At 42.0% G+C, this 23,980-nt stretch overlaps 1 protein-coding gene across 2 annotated transcripts in view; it reads left to right on the top strand.

The window, feature by feature from the left end:
* Positions 1-23,980, top strand: part of RBM33 (RNA binding motif protein 33) — a 347,098-nt gene that overhangs the window by 293,485 nt on the left and 29,633 nt on the right. Inside the window, exon 18 of one of the 2 annotated variants that reach the window (XM_082258398.1) lies at positions 19,916-20,163. The exons of the other annotated variant lie outside the window; for it this stretch is intronic. Coding sequence (XP_082114524.1) covers positions 19,916-19,921 — 6 coding nt within the window. The 3' untranslated portion in view covers positions 19,922-20,163. Of the gene's footprint in view, positions 1-19,915; positions 20,164-23,980 lie in introns of those variants that run through there. 2 annotated transcript variants of the gene reach the window in all.

Here is a 23,980-nt window from a genome sequence, read left to right as displayed (position 1 = left end):
CTCTGATAACTTAATATGGATGTGCTAATAATGATGTCCTTGAACCCCTTGCTGTGAAGGAACCAACAGTTCCCCCCCCCCCCCCCCCGCCACATCAGATAAGTTTTCCCTGTTTTGTTTAAGCATTTTTTGCATTTTGTTTTGCGATTTGTTTTTAAGCACCAAATTACATTATACATTTTGAAAAATGTAACTTATCATTGGCCATGATACAGCAATTACCCTTAAAATGTCTGGATAGATGACTTGCTGTTTTGATGTGCTGGAGTTACATAATCCACCATGTTCGAGTTTGGGTATGTCAGTTGAGTTTCTCTGCAGCATTTGAGATCAGAGTTGTTTAGCTCACTTAAAGAAGGTAAGTTGGTTCTTGCAAATTTATAGTTTGGGCACTTCTGTTAAAGACTGAATACAAATATCAGTGTCACACGCAAAGCTAGTTAGCATGTAATTGCTAGATATTAACTATGTCAGTGCGATAAAAAAAAGCATTGACATCTTACCTGATGGGGTGAAGGAGTAGACCAGACCAGTATGAGCCTGTGCTCCTTCACACCAGCCGTAAGTTTGCAGAGTCAGACGTTATTTAAGTACTTAATCTTCTTAGAATTAATTGCAAGGAAATGTCAAATGAGTTGGATGGAAATTACCCTGATATTAATATGTTTGGATTGATAAGCATCAAGCGTATCCTGATTAAATTGTCACAAATTAGTTGCTTCATAAAGGAGTAAGAGGGAGTGCAGTTTGATGAGACTTGGAATACTCAGAAGGCAGAAAACGGGTCAACAGATTGCATTGTTCTTAATAAATACAAATGTTAAAAAAAAAAAAATGCCATGATGATCCAAGATTTTTCCCCTAAATATATATGCCGTAAAATGAATTCTAAACACAGTTTGGCAAATAAATGGAAGTGAGTTACCACATTAGAGACCTAATGATGTTGGGCCTAAGTGCCTTACCCTTTCCAGGTCTAGTCTACTATTGTGTGAAGTGTAGCAGAGGTATATCTGCTTCTGCGATTCATTGAACACCTCTGTCTTCATGCAGTTCAAATAAATGGGTGCTGCTTAATCAGTGATTGATGCAAGTGGATGGGACCTATTTGCATTCAACTCTGTTCTGTAGTGCCAGTGAATACTGTGCACATGCTGGCATTGGTATTCAGTCAAATGAGGAAACATTGTGGAGCTCAGTTCCTAATGCTTTGGAAAGAGTATTGTGAAGCTATGCCTCATATACACGATCAGATAATCGGAAGAAAAAAATCGTCGATCGACACCCGATCATGACAGTTCGTCCAACAATACCCGAAGGGACAAACGCCGAAAACTTTTATCGTACGATAGCTTAGCAAATTACAATAGTTTAATCAGTATATTGTGTTCGCTAAAAATTGATAGACAAAGACCACGCATGATGCTAATGCTTCGTACACATGATTAGATAATCACACGTATATGAAATCACTTCCGATACGTAGCTACACAAACGGGAAGCTTTTCCAGAATCATAGGAAAAAAATCATACGTTTAGTACACATTGTTGAATTCGATAATATTATCATGCAACAAAATGCGAACGATAAGTCGTCCGATTATTTGATCGTGCTTTCGAGGCATTAGTTAATCCAATACCTGTGGATACAAGCTCTAAAGATGCCTTCTAGTGATTGGGGGAATAACTGGATTCTGAATTCTACAGTCATTTTCCTTTGTGGTTCTAACTCATTTTACCTTTCCTTGTTTAATTCTCATACCTTTTCCATTCTTGGTTGTTGGGATAGGCTGCAATGCAATGGTCATTTTGTTTTCAGTGTTAGTCTAGGTATGTGGTAATGCTACATCAAAGGCACATTACCAGCTTTTTTCCACTAGTGAAGATCAGATTCTTGACTTAAAGTACATGCTTCTCAAATATTTCTTTAACATGAGGTTTTTGGATCCCAGTACTAAGCTATTCTTTTAATACTTTTTTTTTTTATAATCCGTTCAGTTGTTAGATCTATTGGGTAGTAAAAAAGCTTATCGAACAGCACAGGAGCTGTAGTCAAACCATGCTGCTACCTTCAGGTAATAGGACAATGGCAAAACAAAATATTGAGGAGGGTGAGGTGGGTGCAGAAGAAGATCCTGCTGTTTGAGAAACAAGCTAAAGCTTCTTGCCATATGTTTTCTCCAGTGAGCTCACTTTTTGATGCAGCGTGTACTAGCCTTTGTCTAACACTGAAATCTCCTCAGCCTAAAGCCGTCAATAGACTGCTCGAATCTCAGCTGGTTCAGAACTGGCAGAGATTGGAACAATGTATGAGAAGACTGAATGTACCCAAGTTAGTTGTGGTTGCAGGAAAGAAATGTGCTCCATGTATGGCCGACCTACGGCATTCATAGAGTATTGGACTTTAATACCCCTCCCCTGATCTCCCTGTTAAATTATAAAGGGTTCTTTGCATAAGGCTGCAGTTGAGAGATTCGATTTTCAGAGGTGATAACTACAAGAAATGCAACATTATGGGTGAGAGTAGAGAGGAATGTCTCTATTGAATTCAAACGTCAGTTTCTGAAACAGAGAGAGAACCAGATTTAGTCAAAGGAGGTCAGATGGGGGGGGGCTACATGAGAGATCTCCTGCACAAAGGTATTAATAGAAGACTGGAAGGTTGGCGGTCTCTGAAACAGGATAGAAAGAGTGGAGACTTGTCCTTTGCAGTATTAATCCATTACAAATTCTGATCCGAACCCAGCTGCAGGAAGGGGAAGATTTGTCCCTTGGAAAAATTGCTAACATGAAAGCCCAGAGACCCTTTTACCAAATGGAAGTAAGCCTTCTTCATTTGATGAGTCTTGCAGTAACTGGGATTCTAGCCATGACCATTGTACAAATCACAAACTCGGATGCCTCATTCACTTGAAATCTTGATTTCAACAGCTATGCCATTAAGGCCAGCTACCAAGAAGTAGGATGGCGAATCAGCTCTTGGGGCATTAGATCTGGAAAGCCTGACAGGCCCACGGTACATCTGCCTGAAGTCTTACCAGGTTGGTTTACCACATCGGTTTGGACCATTATAGAGCAATAATGGTCAACAGAATACCCTCCATTCCATAGGGGGTGGGGGTTTGCCGCCTTCTTCATCAACTGCTGGTATAGAATAGTGTTAATGGAGGTTTTCTATTTGTGTGTGTTTTTTTCGTGTGTTTTTTCTGTGTTGGATGAACTGGATGGACTTCTGTTCTTTTTTTTAACCAAATTAACTATGTAAATACGTAATGTAGGAAAGGCATAGCTCAAGGTATATCGTTCCCATTGAAACTTTAGATCATCCACTGCTCAGTTGGTACTAAGGGGCCCAAAGAGTGCCAGGAAAATATCCCCCACACCAATACACCACCAGCACCAGCCTGGACCATTGATACAAGGCAGGATGGATTCATGCTTTTATGTTGTTTATGCCAAATTCTGACCCTACCATTTGAATGTCGCAGCTGAAATTGAGACAAATCAGACGAGGAAACGTTTTGCCAATCTTCTATTGTCCAATTTTGGTGATCCTGTGGAAATTATAGCCTCAGTTTTCTTTTCTTAGCTGACAGGAGTGGCACCCGGTGTGGTCTTCTGCTGCTGTATTCCATCTGCTTCAAGGTTCGATGTGTTGTTCATTGAGATTCCTTGGTTGTAACGGATGGTTATTTGAGTTGCTGTTGCCCTTCTATCATCTTAAACCAGTCTGCCCATTCTCCTCTGATATCAACAAGACATTTTTGTCCATACAACTGCCACTCACTGAATATTTTCTTTTTCGGACCATTCTTCGTACATCCTAGACATGGTTGTGCATGAAAATCCCAGTAGACTCAGACAAGCCTGTCTGGCACAAACAATCATGCCATGTTCAAAGTCATTTAAATCCCCTTTCTTCTTCATTCTGATGCTTTGTTTAAACTTCAACAAGTTGTTTTCACCACATCTAGATGCATAAATGCTTTAAGTTGCTTGTGATTGGCTGATTAGCAATTTGATACCAAGCCATTGAACAGGTGTACCTAAAAGTGGCCTGTGAGAGTGTATGTGTGTGTGTGTGTGTGTGTATATGTATATATTCATATTTATTTTTATATATATATATATATATATATATATATATATATATATATATATATATATATATATATAACAGAAAATTGTTAGTAATACTTACTGTAATTTTCCTTTCCTAGCTCTGCCTCATGACATCATGACCTCTGGTCAACTCCGCCCCTTGACCCCATGTAGGACATCCCTGAATAGACAAAATAAAAGACAGCCAATACCTGGTGCAGATGTTCTGTAAATAGCCTGCGATGGGCCAGGGAGGGTGTGTGCTTTCAGGCAGAGCCAGGAAAGGAAAATTATAGTAAGTATTGATAACAATTTTCCATTTTCCTAGCTCATCCTCATGACATCAGGACCTAACTAGCTACACACAGAGAGGGAGAAAACAACGACACCAGGTGCTGCCAAAAGGGTACATTTTTTTAACATCTAGACATATCAGAAGATCATACAGAAGTTCCCATGAGACTTGATTGGGAAGAAGCCACAATGTTTGATGAAAGTATTGGAAGCACTCCAGCTTGCCACTTTACAGACCATGTCTTCTGATACTTTGGACCAGGCTGCCCAGGAGGAAGAAAGTGTCCTAGTCGAGTGCGCACCGATTTCCGGGGGGGGGGGGGGGGGGGCGCTTGAATCGCTTTCGTATACACAGAGAACTTCAGTCTTCCGCAATGGTTCTGTCCTCTCCAAATATGTCTGCAGAATGGACTTCAGATCTGATCTGTGCAATTCGGACCCCTTCTGGCTCCAGTGCTGAAGGTGGAAAAGCTGGAAGAACAGACTGCCAATTAATTTGGAACTCCAAGGAGACCTTAGGTAGGAAACTTGGATAAGGACGTAAGATTACTCCACCCGGAAAAAATGTGCAGTACGGCTCCTTGCAAGAAAAAGGCTGCAATGTCTGAGACTCGCCTAGCTGAGACCACAGCCAACAGAAATACAATCTTCAAGGTAAGATAGTGCAAGGAACTAACTGAATTGTGACTTTAACAATCCTCTTAGTGCCACTGGTAAATCACACTTTGGAAAGATTGGATGAACTGGAGGTCAAATCTTAATTGCCACTTTGAGAAATCTGATCACTAATGGATCCTTAGCCAAAGAAGTATCAGTTAATGCTGCTAGTGCCAAAACCTAGAATCCACCACCTCCACTAACACTTTGACCACTTTGGAACAGAAGGCCTTGTCCCCTTCTGTATCCACACATAATAGTTATAGCCCTCTGGCTAGGGACCTTGAAGGTTACCTTAGGGAGGTTTTCATTTGAGGGCTTCTCCCACAAAGGGTACCCACTGCGATACAGCTAGGCAGACACCATCCCCCACGACTATGAATAACCATTTTTTAGAACCGTCACTGACTAGCCTCGTGGAAGAAAAAATAAAACTAGAAGAGGTAGGCATGGAGGACGAAGTTTTAAGGACAAAAAAAAAGAAAAGGAAGGGAGCCACCCACTCCTGGTTTAAACACCATTAAAATATATAATCTTTCCTATCGTGAGCTGACTACAGCTGAACAATCTTTGTTACGTAAAGGGCTTCATTTTGCCTCGACTAGAGGGCCAAATAAATTTGGCCTATTTAAGGATCTCAATAGATTTATTTGCAACTTGACCATCAAAAACTTTTACGTAAAAGATCAGCTGGATAATACAGTGAACAATACACAGGAGGTTGCACAGACTCATACAGATCCTGACAATCTCACATCCAAGGATCAGGAAGCCTTGGCTATACTTAAGGATTTATGGGAGGAGGGGTCCCAGGGCGACAGTTATGGCATTTCCGGGTGTTGTGCATACTTGGTTCAAGCTCTTATCCACCTTCTTGCCGTCAGCTTCTAAGGGTCCATATGTAGAAACCTACTATCAAGCCACATACAGAGATCATCTGTCTTTATGCAATTCCAAAACCAGTCATTCCTCCAATTTAGCTAGCATGGAACACACAGCATTAAAAAAAACTTGCAAGAAAAAGATTACACAAGCAGAAAAAGGAGGCAGCCTCGTTTATACAATATAAAAGACTATGTGAATGAAGCCAATCATTTATTGTCTGATACTAACACTTATGGTACACTTAGTAGTGACCCTTTACCCAAATATCAATTAGAATTTGGTCAATGAGGTATTTAAGGATGGGGTGCTGTGTAGAAGGGAGAAACGATGTTGCCCCCCATATGTAGCACCTCGTACTTTTATCACTTGCCCAAAATTCATAAATCCCTTGTGTGCCCTCCAGGTAGAGCAATTGTAGCCAGTACACACAGCGATTTCTTCCTGCAGCCTATAGTTTCCAACTTACTGTCCTACATCAAGAATTCCAGCTATGTGATTCATACTCTTCCCAATTACAGCTGAGAGACACACTACATGTGGGCCTCACTTGATGTGCCATCTTAGAATCCCAATAAGGGCATTTGGAACTTCAGTGATGTGTGGCTGTTTTTTCTTTTCGCTTACGTCCTCTGACAGTCGCCGCCCCTCATATAGTCTTCACCAATGGGTATTGACCTTTTATCCACAGGAGCAAGCTAGGCATAAGACTTGTTAAAAACACAAACAATTTGCATAGACACACCTGTAGGGGGCTGTCCCACTGGTCCAATACCCCCCTGCTATCAGCATTCCCAACTCAGATTTGTCTTTTGTCTAGTTAGGCGTAAGATAGGCTTCCCTGTGCTGGGGATACAGTCTCATTTTATTTTATGCTAAGTGTGTTTTCTTTGCACTGTTAGCTTTTTATTTGTTTCCTGCGCTAGTTAGTCAGAACTTCAGAAGACTACAGCCTTTGCGGAGCTGGGAATCGGACTGGTTGTACTAGAGCCTTACGGAATCCCAGCCCGCCATCGAGCGTTTGGCAGGCTATGCGTACGCCCAGGCCTCGCAAACGGCCTGTCCCTGTCCTCAGGGACGAAAGCCCGCGAAGTGGCCACTTCGCTAGGATGTCTCAACTCCGTCCTGCCGCGTGTTGCTAGCATCCTGTTTTGGCTGACGGCACCCCCACCACCATGGATGGGAGGCTTCCCGTCGCAGAGAGGCACCCACGCCTTCGTTGGATCGGTAAGTATACTACCTCTGTCTGTGACGTATGTCAGGGGGTGCAATGTGGGGCCGACAGTCTGCTGGAGTCTGTGTTAACCCCCCTCATGTCTGTGTGTCTGGGCCCGCGTTTCCTCCCTGTCCCTGCGGGGGGGGTGCTATTGCGGCTGGACCACGCTTTGGGGGGTTGTGAGGGTCCCGGAACCCTTCGGCACTGTTTAGTGTGAGTTTGGGGGTACAGGCATGCATGTGGGGGCCGCTGCGGTGCAAAATGCAGGGCCGCCATTTTGGGTGTGGGCAGGCTGTTCAGGCTTCAGTAAGGGCATTCAGCAGCAATTTTCTATGTAGTGTATCGCGCCCTTTCGGGTGCCATCTTTGGTGTGGCAAGGTTTTTTGTACATGTGTTCAGCGGCCATTTTTTCGGAGCCTCCCCATTACTTTCCCCATTACTTTCTATTGGCAACCATTTTTCCTGAAATTTTTCCTGAAGCTGATATTGTCTTTAGATCCCTCCCCCATAATATCGCCCGAGTCCCAGCCTTGCCAGCTAGTTTACTATGCTATGCAGCAGAAGGGCTGGATTAAAAAAGACCGGACCAGCAGCCTTCGACGTCTCTCCTGCCTCGTGCCTCCTCCGGCCCCTCTCTCTTGCACTGTGCACACTTCCTGGTTGCCCGGGCCCCTCCTGATGCTCAGGCCCCATACATGTGTATCACCTGTACCCTCCTGATGGTGGCCCTGCACCTGGCCATAAAACCGCTTTTGATTCAATTATCCAATTACTTTTGGTCCCTTGAAAAAGGGGATGGCTATTCCTAAGAGCTGTAATTCCCAAACCCTACCTCCGATTTGGATGTACATACCCTCAAATTAAATCTGACTGTGTGCACTTTCAGTATATATATATATATATATATATATATATATATACACACACACGCGCGTATATAAACACGTATATAAAACTACTGCGCTACAGCTGCTGGCACTGCAATAAAACTACATTGTTAAGACTCCTATAAAACTAAACAGTGCCATGCTAAAAGCATGGAAACAAGTAAGATAACTCTAACAAGTCAAGTGCCACATGTAAGCATATCAATCATAAAATGTCTAGTGCAACAATTAGCCAAAGTGCACTATGTGGAGAACGTTTGTTTTCCTGAGCTTTTGGGAGATCTGAAGAGACGCAGACAATCAAGGATCGTATTTAGAAGGCTCTCAGCCTAGTTTGACTCAAAAAGCTGATGGCATGAGTCCACATTTTCTGGTAAGCCCTCATATCCATTATATAACTATAGTTTGAATATGCTTTTGTAGATACCTGAAAAAACTAAAATTGTGCCTGTGTCCAATTATATTTGGACCTAAAAAAAAAAAAAAAAAATGTGTATATATATATTTTTTTTTTTTTTTTTTTTTTTAGAGATCTACCTATACCGGTTTTCCAGCCACCCTTCAGGCCAAAAGCCAATATTAGGTGCCAATATTCTGCACATTTAAAGTTTTTATTTTTACACTGTCCTTTTTTAAATTTTTTTTTTTTATCACTTTTATTGCTGTCACAAGAAAAAATGTGACAGTAATAGGCAGTGACAGGTACTCTTTATGGAGGGATCTGGGCCCCAAACCCCCCTCCTCATCACCAAGTTTGGCTGTTTTGAATTCTGTCCTTTTTTTTTAAATCTGGCGTTACAACCACTTAGGCTATGTTCACATCTTGGCGTTGCTATTTACAGGCGTTTTTTCAGGCATTTTTGTGCAGGCGTTTTTAGGTTGACTAGTGGCCAATGGAAAAAAATAAAAACGCCTGTAATCTGCCCAAATAGAAGCTCATGTACTTTTTTGAGCGTTGGGCGTTTTGCTTAAAACGTCAAAACGCTCAGATGTGAACAGGGGCCATTGAAATGAATAGGATTTGTCTTGTTGGGTGTTTTTTGAGCTGATCCTAGAGCAGAAAAACTCCCCAAAAACGCCTACATGTGAACTTAGCCTGAACTATCAGCAAGTTTGTGGCCGATACCGATGTCTCAAAAAAAGTGAATATCGATCGATCCCTAATATATATATATGTATATATATATATATATATATATATATATATATATATACACACACACACACACACGTCTGCACTATTTTAGACAAAAATCTTGAGTGCGTACGGATTCTCCACTAAATGTCCTTTGATATTGTCAGTATAGATTGTGTTAAGTTTGTGTCATTTATGAATGCTGGTAATAGGAGAGAACTTTAAGTTAGTGTGCCTTTGATAAATCTGTACTAGGATGGAAACATTTCTGTACAGTATTTTGTAGTCTTTGGTGAATCAGACAAACCTATTAAACCAATTGGCCATGTTGGTCCTGCTTGGCTTAGCTGTCACCCATACACAATGTACAAATACATTTCTCCAGCCTGTCAATTGCTTAGGAGTTGCTGTCTTCCCTTCACACTGACATTAAAAGTCTCTGGTCAACTGATGGATTGTATTTTCTACAATATTGGTTCAGTGTAGTGTAGCAGAACTGTCTCTCCTGCCCCTTGTCAGCAGTTTCTAAACTTGACTCATATGTATGTTATGAGCGTTTTACACCTGCTGTGACATACAATTAAAGGAAGAAAGGGGAGGGTCTTACCACTATGTATAGTGTTTGACACTTTAGGGTCCATGCACACTAGGAGCAGAAAAAAAATGCCAAAACCTCTGGCAGAAAAAACCGCATAAAATGCTCATAGTGGCTCATATTGCTCAGGAGTTTAAGAGTTTATCGGCATTTGCTTTTATAAGCTTTTTATTTATTTTTTTCCCAAAATTTCCCCCTTTGCTAAATTGCGGTATAATCAATGTACACTTGAAAACGATAAACACTCCTAAAAGCTGTATTTATAAGCATTTAGCATTTATCTGCCTGAAAACCTCTCACAAACGCACTTCTTCCTGCTTCTAAACTCTTGTTTGATCTTTAGTGATAATTGCACAGCATCATTATCACCTTTTGGACCGAATAGTCCTGGATAGATGTGGTTTTAAACTAACATTTGCGTTAAAAAAAAAAAAAAAAACAAAGCAAGCCCACCTCTCAAAACTTTGGTAAAAAATAGGGATGCACCGAAATGAAATTCTTGGCCGAAGCCGAATAATAATGAAATGCTTGGCCGAAGGCCGAATACCGAACGCAGTGTTTCGCATTTTTTCCATTTATTTTGCCGCGAACAGGGGGGCGGGGCGTGGACCTAGTGTGAAGGAGCCGCAGTCAGGAGCAGGGGGCGGGACGCGCACGTGACGTCACACCCCCTACTCGCGGCCGGACAGGACACCGGCGGCGTGTGAGAAGGGAGCCGCAATGAAGAAGGTGAGCGGTCAGGGCGGAAGCTACAGAGGATCATTACATACATTATAGCAGAGGGTTACTGCAGAGGACATTTACATAGATCATAATAAGAGGACCACAGCAGATCACTACAGAGGATCACTACAGAGATAATAGCAGAGGATTATTACAGAGATCATAGCAGAAGGTCACTGCAGAGGATCATAGCAGAGGACAATTACATAGATCATAATAGAGGACCATAGCAGATCACTACAGAGGATCATTACAGAGATCATAGAAGAGGATCACTACATAGGATCATTTCAGAGATCATAGCAGAGGATCATTACAGAGATCATAGCAGAGGATCATTACAGAACAGGGGGGCGGGGCGTGGACCTAGTGTGAAGGAGCCGCAGTCAGGAGCAGGGGGCGGGACGCGCGCGTGACGTCACACCCCCTACTCGCGGCCGGACAGGACTCCGGCGGCGTGTGAGAAGGGAGCCGCGAGCCGCAATGAGGAAGGTGAGCGGTCAGGGCGGAAGCTGACATTGTTCGGCTCAAAATTATTCGGCCTTTTGACTTATTCGGCCGAACACCGAAAGTGCTATTTTCTCTATTTTCGGCCGAATATTCGGTGCATCCCTAGTAAAAAAGATTTAAGCTCTTTGAATATAAGCTGACATTTTTAAGCAACCTTGCTAGTATTATATGATTTTCTTATAACTGCCAAAATAAAATAAAGATACATAACCTTGTACAACAGGCATGCTCAACCCGAGGGCCAAATGTAGCTCATGACCTCAAACCTATGGCAACCAGCACAGCCTCCTTTGGGTGCACATCGCTCTTCGAAATGATTGCCAGTCCGCCATGCAGGGATGGCAGCAAAGACCCTAAATAGTGAAGGATGCAACACTGGTTTGAAACTTTTTTGGCTGGTCACATCTGAGCATGAAGGTGGGTTTATTGGTGATCTGGCTAATAAAAAAATGTTATTGTGATTAAACAGTGTGTAAACATTTAAAGGGGATTGGTTCCATGGAAAATGATGAGCCCGATTGTTTAAAATCTTTATTCTGTTATTCAAGCTAAAAAAAATTGTAGTTCTGAACCATTTCATGTTATTGTGGCCCATGACCGGTTTTCAAATCACTTAAGTGGCCGGCGCTCTACAAAACTTTGAGCACACCTGTTGTATAAGCTTGTGCGTTGGGCCAAAAAAAAAAGAGGGTGGTTTAAGAGTGTAGTTTGAGAGACCTCATGGGTAATACATTTTTCTAAGCATGCTTGACTTTAATTTGTATAGATGATCGGTACACTTTAGTAATTAACTTTTATGTCAGTTTAAAAAAAAAAAATTCTTCCAGGTTTGGATTTACAGGGTAGAATTTTCTTGGTAAGCTAAACACTTCTTTCAATCCAATGAGAAGTTACTGGCCAGATCACCAGGTGACAAGGGGGAGCCTAAAAAAAAGAAAACTAATGCAGCCACTACATCTAATGATTGGTAAGCTGCAGTTACATAGTGAGGTTGAAAAAAGACATCAGTCCATCCAGTTCAACCTATGATGGTGTGTGTGTGTGTTTGCTGCTAACCGTACACTGTATACCCATGTATGTTGTGGTCTTTAAGGTGACTAATAATTTTTTGAAACTATCAATGCTCCCCGCTGATGCCACTGCTTGTGGAAGAGAATTCCACATTCTTCCCGCTCTGACTGTAAAGAACCCCTTACGTATTTTAATGTTAAACCATTTTTCCTCTAGTTTTAGTGAGTGGTCACGTGTCTTATTGAATTCCCTTTCGCCAAAGAGTTTGTTCCTTACACTAGGGTCACCAGTACAGTATTTGTGCATTGAAATCATATCCCCTCTCAAGCGTCTCTTCTCCAGAGAGAATAAGTACAATGCTTGTAGTCTTTCCTCATAGCTTAGATCCTCCATTCCCCTAATTATTTTTGTTGCCCTTCTCTGTACTCTCTCCAGTACCAGCACATCCTTTCTAAGGACCGGTGCCCAGAACTGGATGGCATACTCTTGTAGCTCTTGTATATAGTCCCTTAACATCCCCTCCAAAATCTTGTAGACTATTGATGTTAGGCTGACAGGTCTATAGTTCCCCGGGATATATCTCGGCTCTTTTTTAAATATTGGTACCACGTTGTTTTTTTTCCAATCAGCTGGCACCATTCCCGTCTGTAGACTATCCGTAAAGATCAAGAATAAAGGTCTGGCTATCACCTGGCTGAGTTCTTTAAGAAACAAATATATATATAAAAACTTAGACACCAACTGTCAAGTCCAAATATCTTTGCGCTTTAGGAGGAGTCAGTCACTTGACTGCTATAGTATGGAAACACTGCTGCTACTTAAACAAATACTGGATAATATTTGGAAATACAAAAATGGAAAAGAAGTAGCGCATAAAATCACTATTAGATGACTTAAAGTGTAAAAAGCATGCTTGTCAAAGATACTGCTTGATAAACACTCAAAAACAAGTAGAGAAAAGCAATGTCCTTAAAAGTCCATAAATCCAGGAGTGCGTGAAGTATATAAATGGATCACCATCCACCACCAGGTGTCACACCGATAGATAGCAGAAATGGCAACTCACCAGAAAACGATGCTCAAGTGTTCTCACACCAGAGCAAACTGAGCAGGGATACCATACAGATGTAGGGAATACACGCATGGAAGACCAGAGTCACTTCACCACTGCCGCATAAAAGTATCCTTCACACACTTTCCTCAATGTAATGGTATTATGGAAAAAGAGAAGGGCTCCAAATAGTGAAGTACCGTCAAAACACTTGCTTTATTAAAACATAAAAATTTTGCACTCACATGTAAAAGCATATGGGTAGGCATTGAATATCAGGTCTCCGGTCAGAAAGGAAGCCTATCTCGTCCAGTGTACTGGGCTAACTCCACGCCAGCCCAGTCCCTTCCGGGTAGCTCCTCTGCCGTGTCCCGTGATGTCGGATGTGTCGTCAGGTCACGCCCCGACCGGTTTCGTCATGTCCGACTTCAACTGGAGGCGTCACGCCTCCAGTTGAAGTCGGACATGACGAAACCGGTCGGGGCGTGACCTGACGACACATCCGACATCACGGGACACGGCAGAGGAGCTACCCGGAAGGGACTGGGCTGGCGTGGAGTTAGCCCAGTACACTGGACGAGATAGGCTTCCTTTCTGACCGGAGACCTGATATTCAATGCCTACCCATATGCTTTTACATGTGAGTGCAAAATTTTTATGTTTTAATAAAGCAAGTGTTTTGACGGTACTTCACTATTTGGAGCCCTTCTCTTTTTCCATAATACCATTACATTGAGGAAAGTGTGTGAAGGATACTTTTATGCGGCAGTGGTGAAGTGACTCTGGTCTTCCATGCGTGTATTCCCTACATCTGTATGGTATCCCTGCTCAGTTTGCTCTGGTGTGAGAACACTTGAGCATCGTTTTCTGGTGAGTTGCCATTTCTGCTATCTATCGGTGTGACACCTGGTGGTGGATGGTGATCCATTTATATACTTCACGCACTCCTGGATTTATGGACTTTTAAGGACATTGCTTTTCTCTACTTGTTTTTGAGTGTTTATCAAGCAGTATCTTTGACAAGCATGCTTTTTACACTTTAAGTCATCTAATAGTGATTTTATGCGCTACTTCTTTTCCATTTTTGAGTTCTTTAAGAACCCTCGGGTGCAAGCCATCCGGTCCGGGTGATTTATTTATGTTAAATTTCTCTAATTTAGTTCCAAGTCTTTCTTCTGTTAACCATTGGATACTTTCTGAGGTGTATTATTTAATTTATTGCAAGCTGGGTTAATGTAGCTCCCCGATTCTTTTGTGAAGACTGAAGAGAAGAAATTATTTTACACTTTTGCCTTCTCTCTGTCCTCTGTGGCCAGATTCCCTTCATCATCTTTTTTGGGGCCAATGTGTTCTGGTCTCGCTTTCTTACTATTTATATACTTAAAGAATTTCTTTTTTTTTTTTTTTTCCTTCCGCTATATGTCTCTCGTTTTCTATTTTAGCAGCCTTGATTTCGCCTTTACATTTCTTATTACACTGTTTGTACTGTTGGAATGCTGCCAATGACCCCTCAGCCTTGTATTTTTTGAAGGCCTTTTCTTTGGTATTAATATGCCTTTTTATGTTGGAGTTTAGCCACCCAGGGTTTGCTTTTGCTCTTTTAAATTTATTCCCTTTTAGAATGCACTGGCCAATCCCTTTGTTTAGTATGCTCTTGAAGCACTCCCATTTTTCCTCCATGTTCTTTGTTCCCAGGGTTTTATCCCATTTGATATTTTCTAGCAATGAGCGCAGATTTGGGAAGTCGGCTCTTTTGAAATTCAGTGTCCTTATATTACCCTTGTGTTTCCTATTACTATAATTAATACTGAAACGAATTGACCTATGGTCACTGTTACCCAAGTTGCCCCGTATTTCTATATCCGTAATCAGGTCTGTATTGGTGGTAATCAGTAGGTCAAGTACCACATTATTTTTTGTCGGTGTGTTCACCATCTGACCCATGAAATTATCCTGCAAAACATTTAGGAACTGCCGAGCCTTGGATAAATGCGCGATTCCTTCTGCCCAGTCTATATCTGGATAATTAAAGTCCCCCATTATAATTACATTTCCAATCCTTGCTGCCATTTCAATCTGTGAAAGGAGGTCCGCCTCCCCCTCCTTCCTCTGGTTGGGGGGCTTATAGCATACGCCCAATATTACTTTCCCCATAGTGCCTTCTCTTTGAAGTTCTACCCATAAGGATTCTACCTCCTCCTTAGCTTCATTGTTAATACCGTCCCTCCTATTTACCTGTACACTGTTCTTAATATACAGACCTACCCCTCCCCCTTTTGTCACCTTCTCTATCTCTGCGGTAAAGGGAATACCCCTGAATGTTCGCCAGCCAATCATGAGAGCTGTCAAACCAAGTTTCTGAAATCCCCACAAAATCGAAGTCCTCCTCATACATCAGCAGCTCCAGCTCTCCCATCTTGTTGGCCAGTATATTACGTTTTTTGGTTTTGGGTTTTACTACCACCACAGTAAAAACATTTATGAACAGCATGTACTTGCCTTCTAACATGTTTTGATGTCTCAGTGACAGCTGGGACACTGTGCACAAAGGTAGCTTTCAGCCACAATACACTGTTTTGGCAAAAGTTGGGTACCTCAAAAAAGACAGCTGTGTTTTTTTTTTTCTTATCCTGTATATTTGCCATTTCTCCCCAGATTAGACCTAATCTGTCAGATGATAAAGCAAGTGTATGGGCAGTGTACACATTATGCGCACTTACAGCTGAAGTTTAGGTGTGGCAGTTTTGACATAGTTACCAAGCGGCTGCACTACTGCATTGTGAACACAGGAGGTCGTTCGATTGGGCATGGGCGCCATTCAGGGAAACACTGCATGTTCTCAATAAATGCAAAGCATTCTCTGATTTGACAATAAGGAGAGGTGGGTCTGTGACATCACAATCTCCATCTTGTCCTATCAGAGAATGCTTTACACTCCTTGAGAAAATGCAAGGTGTTCTCTAAATGGTGCCTGTGCCAAGCAAGTGACTAAGTTCACTAAGCAGCAGGGCTTTCACTTGGCACAGAAACTAATGAAAATTGTTATAGTAGGTGTGCCTATTACAGCGATTTCCAACATACGTGAAAATCCCACAGGTATAGCGCATGCGTACATTTATTGGTTCAAACTGAATAGATGTAACTATGTAAAAACTACCATACCTAAACTTCAACTTTAATAAACTGAATTTGAAGACAAACTGTCTTTACAGAGAGTACATGCCCTGAGTTATATTAGAAGCATTTACTTGAGGGGCCATTTTACTTGCATGCCATTAAAGAGGAAGTAAACTCTTCCTGTTTTTTTTTTTTTTTCTTTTTTCTATTTCCCTGCAAAGTAAATGTATAATGTGCTAGTATGTAACACATAGTGACACCTGCAAATGAAGCCCACGTTGTCCCCGCTGGCGGCCGCATCTATCTTCGCCCATCTTCCTTCCGGGTCTGCGGATTTCGGCTGTATTACTGGCCAGAGCCACGCGATGTCACTCCCGCACAGGAGCCGCCGGCCACTGCACAGGGCTCTGAAGAAATGGCACGGGCAGCCATTTCTTTAGTGCGCATGGGCGGATGACGTCATCGGCTGCATGCAATGTAAATATCTCATAAACGGTGCAAGTTTAGGAGATATTTACAGTACCTATAGGTAACCCTCATTAAAGGGTCACCTATAGGTAAAAGTTCTCAAGGTAGGTTTACAACCACTTTAAATATTTTTGTATTGTATTTCAAGTACTGTTCTGCAGATGTGCTGTCTAGTGGTTATCTCTGTATCAGGGTATATGGTCAGCACAGTGAGGGAAATGTAGTCATTGTGTAGAATGACAAGCCAGATGCTAAGCCTGCATATGCAATGATTAAGTACAGCTGCTCCCCGTTTATATATATATATATATATATATATATATATATATATATATATATATACAGTGGGTACGGAAAGTATTCAGACCCCCTTAAATTTTTCACTCTTTGTTATATTGCAGCCATTTGCTAAAATCATTTAAGTTCATTCTTCTTCCTCATGAATGTACACATAGCACCCCATACTGACAGAAAAACACTGAATTGTTGACATTGTTGCAGATTTATTAAAAAAGAAAAACTGAAATATCACATGGTCCTAAGTATTCAGACCCTTTGCTGTGACACTCATATATTTAACTCAGGTGCTTTCCATTTCTTCTGATCATCCTTGAGATGGTTCTACACCTTCATTTGAGTCCAGCTGTGTTTGATTATACTGATTGGACTTGATTAGGAAAGCCACACACCTGTCTATATAAGACCTTCCAGATCACAATGCATGTCAGAGCAAATGAGAATCATGAGGTCAAAGGAACTGCCTGAAGAGCTCAAAGACAGAATTGTGGCAAGGCACAGATCTGGCCAAGGTTACAAAAGGATTTCTGCTGCACTTAAGGTTCCTAAGAGCACAGTGGCCTCCATAATCCTCAAATGGAAGACGTTTTGGACGACCAGAACCCTTCCTAGAGCTGGCCGTCCGGCCAAACTGAGCTATCGGGGGAGAAGAGCCTTGGTGAGAGAGGTAAAGAAGAACCCAAAGATCACTGTGGCTGAGCTCCAGAGATGCAGTCAGGAGATGGGAGAAAGTTGTAGAAAGTCAACCATCACTGCAGCCCTCCACCAGTCGGGGCTTTATGGCAGAGTGGCCCGACGGAAGCCTCTCCTCAGTGTAAGACACATGAAAGCCTGCATGGAGTTTGCTAAAAAAAACACCTGAAGGACTCCAAGATGGTGAGAAATAAGATTCTCTGGTCTGATGAGACCAAAATAGAACTTTCTGGCCTTAATTCTAAGCGGTATGTGTGGAGAAAACCAGGCACTGCTCATCACCTGTCCAATACAGTCCCAACAGTGAAGCATGGTGGTGGCAGCATCATGCTGTGGGGGTGTTTTTCAGCTGCAGGGACAGGACGACTGGTTGCAATCGAGGGAAAGATGAATGCGGCCAAGTACAGGGATATCCTGGACAAAAACCTTCTCCAGAGTGCTCTGGACCTCAGACTGGGCCGAAGGTTTACCTTCCAACAAGACAATGACCCTAAGCACACAGCTAAAATAACGAAGGAGTGGCTTTACAACAACTCCGTGACTGTTCTTGAATGGCCCAGCCAGAGCCCTGACTTAAACCCAATTGAGCATCTCTGGAGAGACCTAAAAATGGCTGTCCACCAACGTTTACCATCCAACCTGACAGAACTGGAGAGGATCTGCAAGGAGGAATGGCAGAGGATCCCCAAATCCAGGTGTGAAAGACTTGTTGCATCTTTCCCAAAAAGATTCCTGGCTGTATTAGATCAAAAGGGGGCTTCTACTAAATACTGAGCAAAGGGTCTGAATACTTAGAACCATGTGATATTTCAGTTTTTCTTTTTTAATAAATCTGCAACAATGTCAACAATTCTGTGTTTTTCTGTCAGTATGGGGTGCTATGTGTACATTCATGAGGAAGAAGAATGAACTTAAATGATTTTAGAAAATGGCTGCAATATAACAAAGAGTGAAAAATTTAAGGGGGTCTGAATACTTTCCGTACCCACTGTATATTTAAAGCAGTACTAAACCCAAAAAATTAAGTTTCAATTTACCAATTCTTAGATGTGTTGGCTGCATTAGTTTTCTTTTTGTTCCTTGATTTTCACTAGTGATCCAACCAGTAAGTCTTTTTAACTTGCAGAATAACATGCCCAAAGTAGCAGTTAGAGGGTTGACACAAACCATTCTGACAGAGGTACTTCAAATAGTCAGCTTTTATTCTTTTATAAAAAACCTTTATCCCAAAAGGAAAAGAAAACTGTTGCTGTAAATTCTTGTTCGCTGATAAAAAAAAAGTGTTAGCTGCAGTTCAGCTTTATTTGTTTGTAGGTTCCATCCAATCAGCTAGACTAAGGCTGGTCATAGACGGTGCAAATTTCTTTCCTGCAAAATAAATTTGTACGATTCCCCCCATCAACACAGACAGTGCTGACAGAGGAATCCCTCCTGCCGAGCAATTGTCTATTCCAGGCGGGAAAAACTGTCTCTGCAAATAGAAGACCGAGATTATTGCTGGGGTCTATAGCAGCTGCTAGCAATAATCGCAAGTGAATCCGGCAGGCTGGTTGTACCCAAGTTCATCCGTCGCTCACCTTGGTACATTCAGCCTGCCTACACACGGTTTGAATCTCAGCTGGTTACTGCTGAAGGAGGCCAAGATTTGAACCATCTATGACCGACCTTACACTACCTCATCCCAGACTGACAATGCTGCTGTCCAAAGGTGTCTGCTTTGCTACTTCATCCAGATTGCAGACACCCTAAAACTGGCTGTAGATACTTTTAATTTTTTCATTGGGCAAAATGAGCAGACTCCAGCCACACCGACAAGGTGGATGAAGGAATTCTCCCACCAGGACATTGTATCATGATAGTGGTACTGTGCTGTCAGAATACACTTATCAGCGGCAGTAGCTGCTGATTGACAACATTTTCCAACATTCCCATTCTACAGAAGTCAATCTAACAAGCTACTTCTGTTGAAAAGGGGTAGCCACAGTGGTCAAACAATGTGGAATGCAGGGATCTCTACTGCTGAGCTATTGTATTTTGACTGGGTGCTGAACTGGCCACCTTTCGATATGTGTCTATCAAGCCTAAAGGTGAACTTATACTTACAGAACTACTAGGAAACCCAGTTTTTACATAATTGATGAAATTATATAAATTGATCCCATTTACAGGTTTCTTTTAAACACAAAATTATAGTTCCTTTTTTACATTCTGTTTTTAGTTTTGCCCAACATGATTATGTATAAAGCAGTCTGTTTTTTTTTTTTTGTGACTTTGACAGGAATGAGGAGGATCTTAACGTATGTGGAGAATGCACAGATATATATAAGACCAGAGCCTGTACTTCAAATATTGTTGTGAGCATTTCATTTTAGAAAGCCTTTTAGGAGAAAGAAGAGACTAGTTGAATCGTCGATCCCTGTTTTGTTTCTCGAGCTGTTTTTCAGTGTTTGTTTATTTCATGACTTGTACCTAGCTGTTCCTGTAGCATTTGTCACCAGTGATGCCCAGGATTTAGAAGGTATGTGGATTGATCTAGGCACTATTCACATGGGTGATTCGATCAGGTCCACCTATCAAGTTCTTCAGGCAAACCTGATCAGAAGGTCCATGCATTCCTATGGACAGGCGGGTATAAACAGACTTGTGTCCGTTTACACCCATCTACTTCAATTTCCTATCCGCTAAAAAAAAAAAAAAAAACGGAAGGGGATCCATCTCCCTCCGTTAAGGCAGATCAGATCAGTGGACAGTCTTACTCCTGGCCACCCATAGAGCAGATCACGCATGTGCGTGTCCGCTTTGCAGACAGATGTGTTATCTGCCTGCTCTGCTCCAATCAGCAGGGGATCTGTGATCTGCTGCTGACTGGAATGGTACCACCCCATGTGAAAGGGGCCTTAAACTCTTTACAGTTGAAGAAATCTTCAGTGTTTAGGACAGTGTCCATCTTCACAGGATTGCAAGGTTGCACATATACTTTAGCTGGCTTTGTATATTGCATAAAAGCTCCTGTATTTCGTTTATTTCTCCTTATGCCACAAGAAAGGTTATTGCATATTTAAAATAGAAGGGTAGAGAAACAAAACATACCAACGATAAAGTCATCTGTTCTGTTCATTTGCAAAGTTTGTACATAACCTTACATATTGCTTTAAAATAAAGGAGTGTGTTATAAAGTCATGGCGGTGTGAGTTCTTGTTACACCTTTCCCTAACCCTTCTTTCTGCATTTGGGTGAATAATGGGCTTAATTTTGTTCTGTTGTCTTAAACGTTAACACACACTACCCATTCACCCCAAATTTTCCTAAACTTGTTTGGACAAACGTTTTCAAGCATCAATAAGTAAAATTCCATCAGATGTCCAATTTAGAATCATGGCTTTTCTGGCATAAAAAAGTAATACCCACATGAAAGCTTTCCTGGTTTTGCTTAAGTCCAGGTCACCAAGGATACTGAAAAGGTACCACTTTGGACACTTCATCAGTGACAAAAATTTTTGGGAAATAAATGCAGCTCGTTTACACTTGCTTCATCTTTAATACACATTAAAGCGCCTACTGCTTCAACGTTTTATTTATTTTTTTAATCAAGAACAATTTTATTGAGATGCCAACAATACATTTATAACAGATGCATACATACCTAATGTTACAAAAATAGTATTCATTATACAAAATTGCAAACATATAGCTCCTATCACCTCTGCAGTTCCGCCCAAGTGACGTTATAAATGCCATTATTGGAGCAGCAATCTATCCAGTACCAAGTCCCCAGGGGCCAGACCCCTAATAGCCAACCATCTACCCCACACCTTCTCAAATTTGTAAGGGGAGCCCCTATGTTGATATATATAGGTTTTTCAATACGCAATGTATTGCCCAACTGTTCAAGCCACATCTCATGCGTGGGAGGTTCAGATGCAATCCAGTTTACTAACAAGAGTCTACATGCCTGAAACAAGGCTCTCGCTGCCGCCTCCCCAAGACATCTGTCCTGGGTGACCATATCAAGCATGCCCAACAAGCATTGTCTAGGATCCAAAGGGACCACTACACCTAAAGCAGTGTTTACTGTGGTCTCAACCTTGGACCAATAGCAGTGCAATTTGGGACATCTCCACAACAAATGGATAAGGGTACCCGTCTCCCCCCCTGTATTTACCACATAATAACACAACAAATAGATTTGTGTACTGGCATGGGTCGGCTGCAACCCTGATATGACTCGCTGTTTTTTTGGCTTAAATCCATCCATCCCACATAACTTACACATTTTTTGGGACCTCTGATCATCTGCTTCTCAGCGCCAGGATTTGCTTGTATGTATTTACCACATAATGCATCTGGCCTCACCCCCATCTGATGTAATTTACGCGGAGTATAGTAAACTCTGAGGAGGATATATGGTTGGGAGACTCTCTGAAAGGCATTCAATGAACAAGTCATCCTCCAATTCCCCCTCCCATTGTTCCCCTGATATTTCTCCCATGTCCCTCGCCCATTTTTCACGGGCATTACTAGGAAATTTCACTAAATACATCCCCAAAAGAAGCGCATAGCAGTCCGAAATAAATCACTTAGTTATAGCCGTGTGTTGCATAAGGGAAAACACAGGAGTTGGGGAGAGCTCAATACCCTCCAGTGCTGTCTGGGCTCTTATAGCATGCTGTAGTTGAAGAAAATGGAATTTCATATTTAGTGAAATATTAAGTTTAGCCTGCAGTTGAGCAAACGACAAAAATTTGCCGCCTTCAGAAATGTGATAGAGATTTGTCACCCCCACAGCTCTCCACTGGGCCGCGCATTGTAATTTGAAAAGCTCAGAGTAGGAATAATTATTCCATATTGAGCTATATTTCATGAACCCAGATATGCCTTGTAAGTGCTTGGTTTTATCCCATATTTTTTAGACAAGTCTATACGTGGGGAATGATTTTAGATTTAGCAAATAATTACTCCTCCAGGCCATCCGCCAAAGACTTTGCACCACTAAATTGAAGCATAACACGTAGTGATGAGGCCACCGGTCCAGCCGCCAGTCCCCCCACCAGATGCTGTAACTGTGAAGCTATATAATACAGCCAGGGATTCGGGAGGGCAAGCCCTCCCCCCTCCTTTAGGCTTCTGAAGTTGTTAAAGCCTTATCCTAGCAGTGCTTCTCTTCCAAACTACATCCCTAAAAATAGAATTTATCATCCGAAAAGTCTGCAGTGGAATCACCACCGGGGAATTATTCAGACAATAAATTGAGGCATGAGAATCATTTTAACCAGACTACAGATATGGCAACAGATAGCCATAGCTTCCTCCAGATCTTGGCCCGATCTTTGAGTTTTACCAGTAGCGGTAGTACATTAAGTCTACAAAAATCCATCAGGTCTGGCGAGATCAGCGCCAGGTACTTAAATGAGGCCACTACCGAAAACGGACAAACTACTCACCAATGGATCCACCACCCCATCTAGGTGCATCAGAGCAGATTTCATCCAATTGATAGTAAGCCCAGAGTACCTCCCAAATTCAGTAATAGTGGCCATAGTTTCCCTGAGCGAGGAATCTGAGTCCCCCAGAAGCAAAAGCATATCCTCTGCATATAGTAGAATCTTTTCCTGTAAGGAACCGTACTTGAACCCCACAATATGCTTATTATTTCAAATACACACCGCCAGTGCCTCGATTGCCAGGGCAAATAACAATGGGGAGAGGGGACACCCCTGTCTGGTTCCCCTCTCTGATTGGAACCCAGCAGATTGCCTTCCTCCTTCCCTAATAGATGCACAAGGGGCATTATACAGTAAACATATCCTGGAAATTAACTCGGGACCAAACCCAAATCCCTGCAGGATGGCCCACAGATATTCCCACTCCACACTGTCAAATGCCTTGTTGGCATCTAACGACAGTTGGATTTGGGAAACAGACCTACCACCTCCCGCAGTTCTTTCAATGAAAATGGGGCCTCCAATTGCGACCTTTGAGTATCCGTAAGCTGAGGAAGGGTAATATTTCGTAGATAAGTATGTAATTCTTCGGAGGAGTAAGTCACCCGAGATGCATACAAATCAGTATAAAATCTAACCAATTCCTGCATAATCCCCTTCCTGCGAATTAACCATTTTACCATTCTGAAGTGTCAGGGCTCCAATAGCTGGAACTGATGGGCGCACATTAATCCTAGGGTCAGCCACATACTCATCCTCCAACTCCCACACTCGCTGTGTCAACTCCTCCTCCAATTCCCTCGTGCAGGATTTAATTTGATTTATGGAAGAGATAAAAATACCCCTAAGAAAGCATTTAAAGGCATCCCATCTAATCAATACATTCTCACAGGAGGCATTAT

This window comes from Pelophylax lessonae, assembly GCF_965119305.1.
Source record: "Pelophylax lessonae genome assembly, chromosome: 5".
Lineage (NCBI taxonomy): Eukaryota > Metazoa > Chordata > Amphibia > Anura > Ranidae > Pelophylax > Pelophylax lessonae.
Note: the sequence above shows the minus strand (reverse complement) of the source record. Positions and strands in the feature narration are given on the sequence as shown.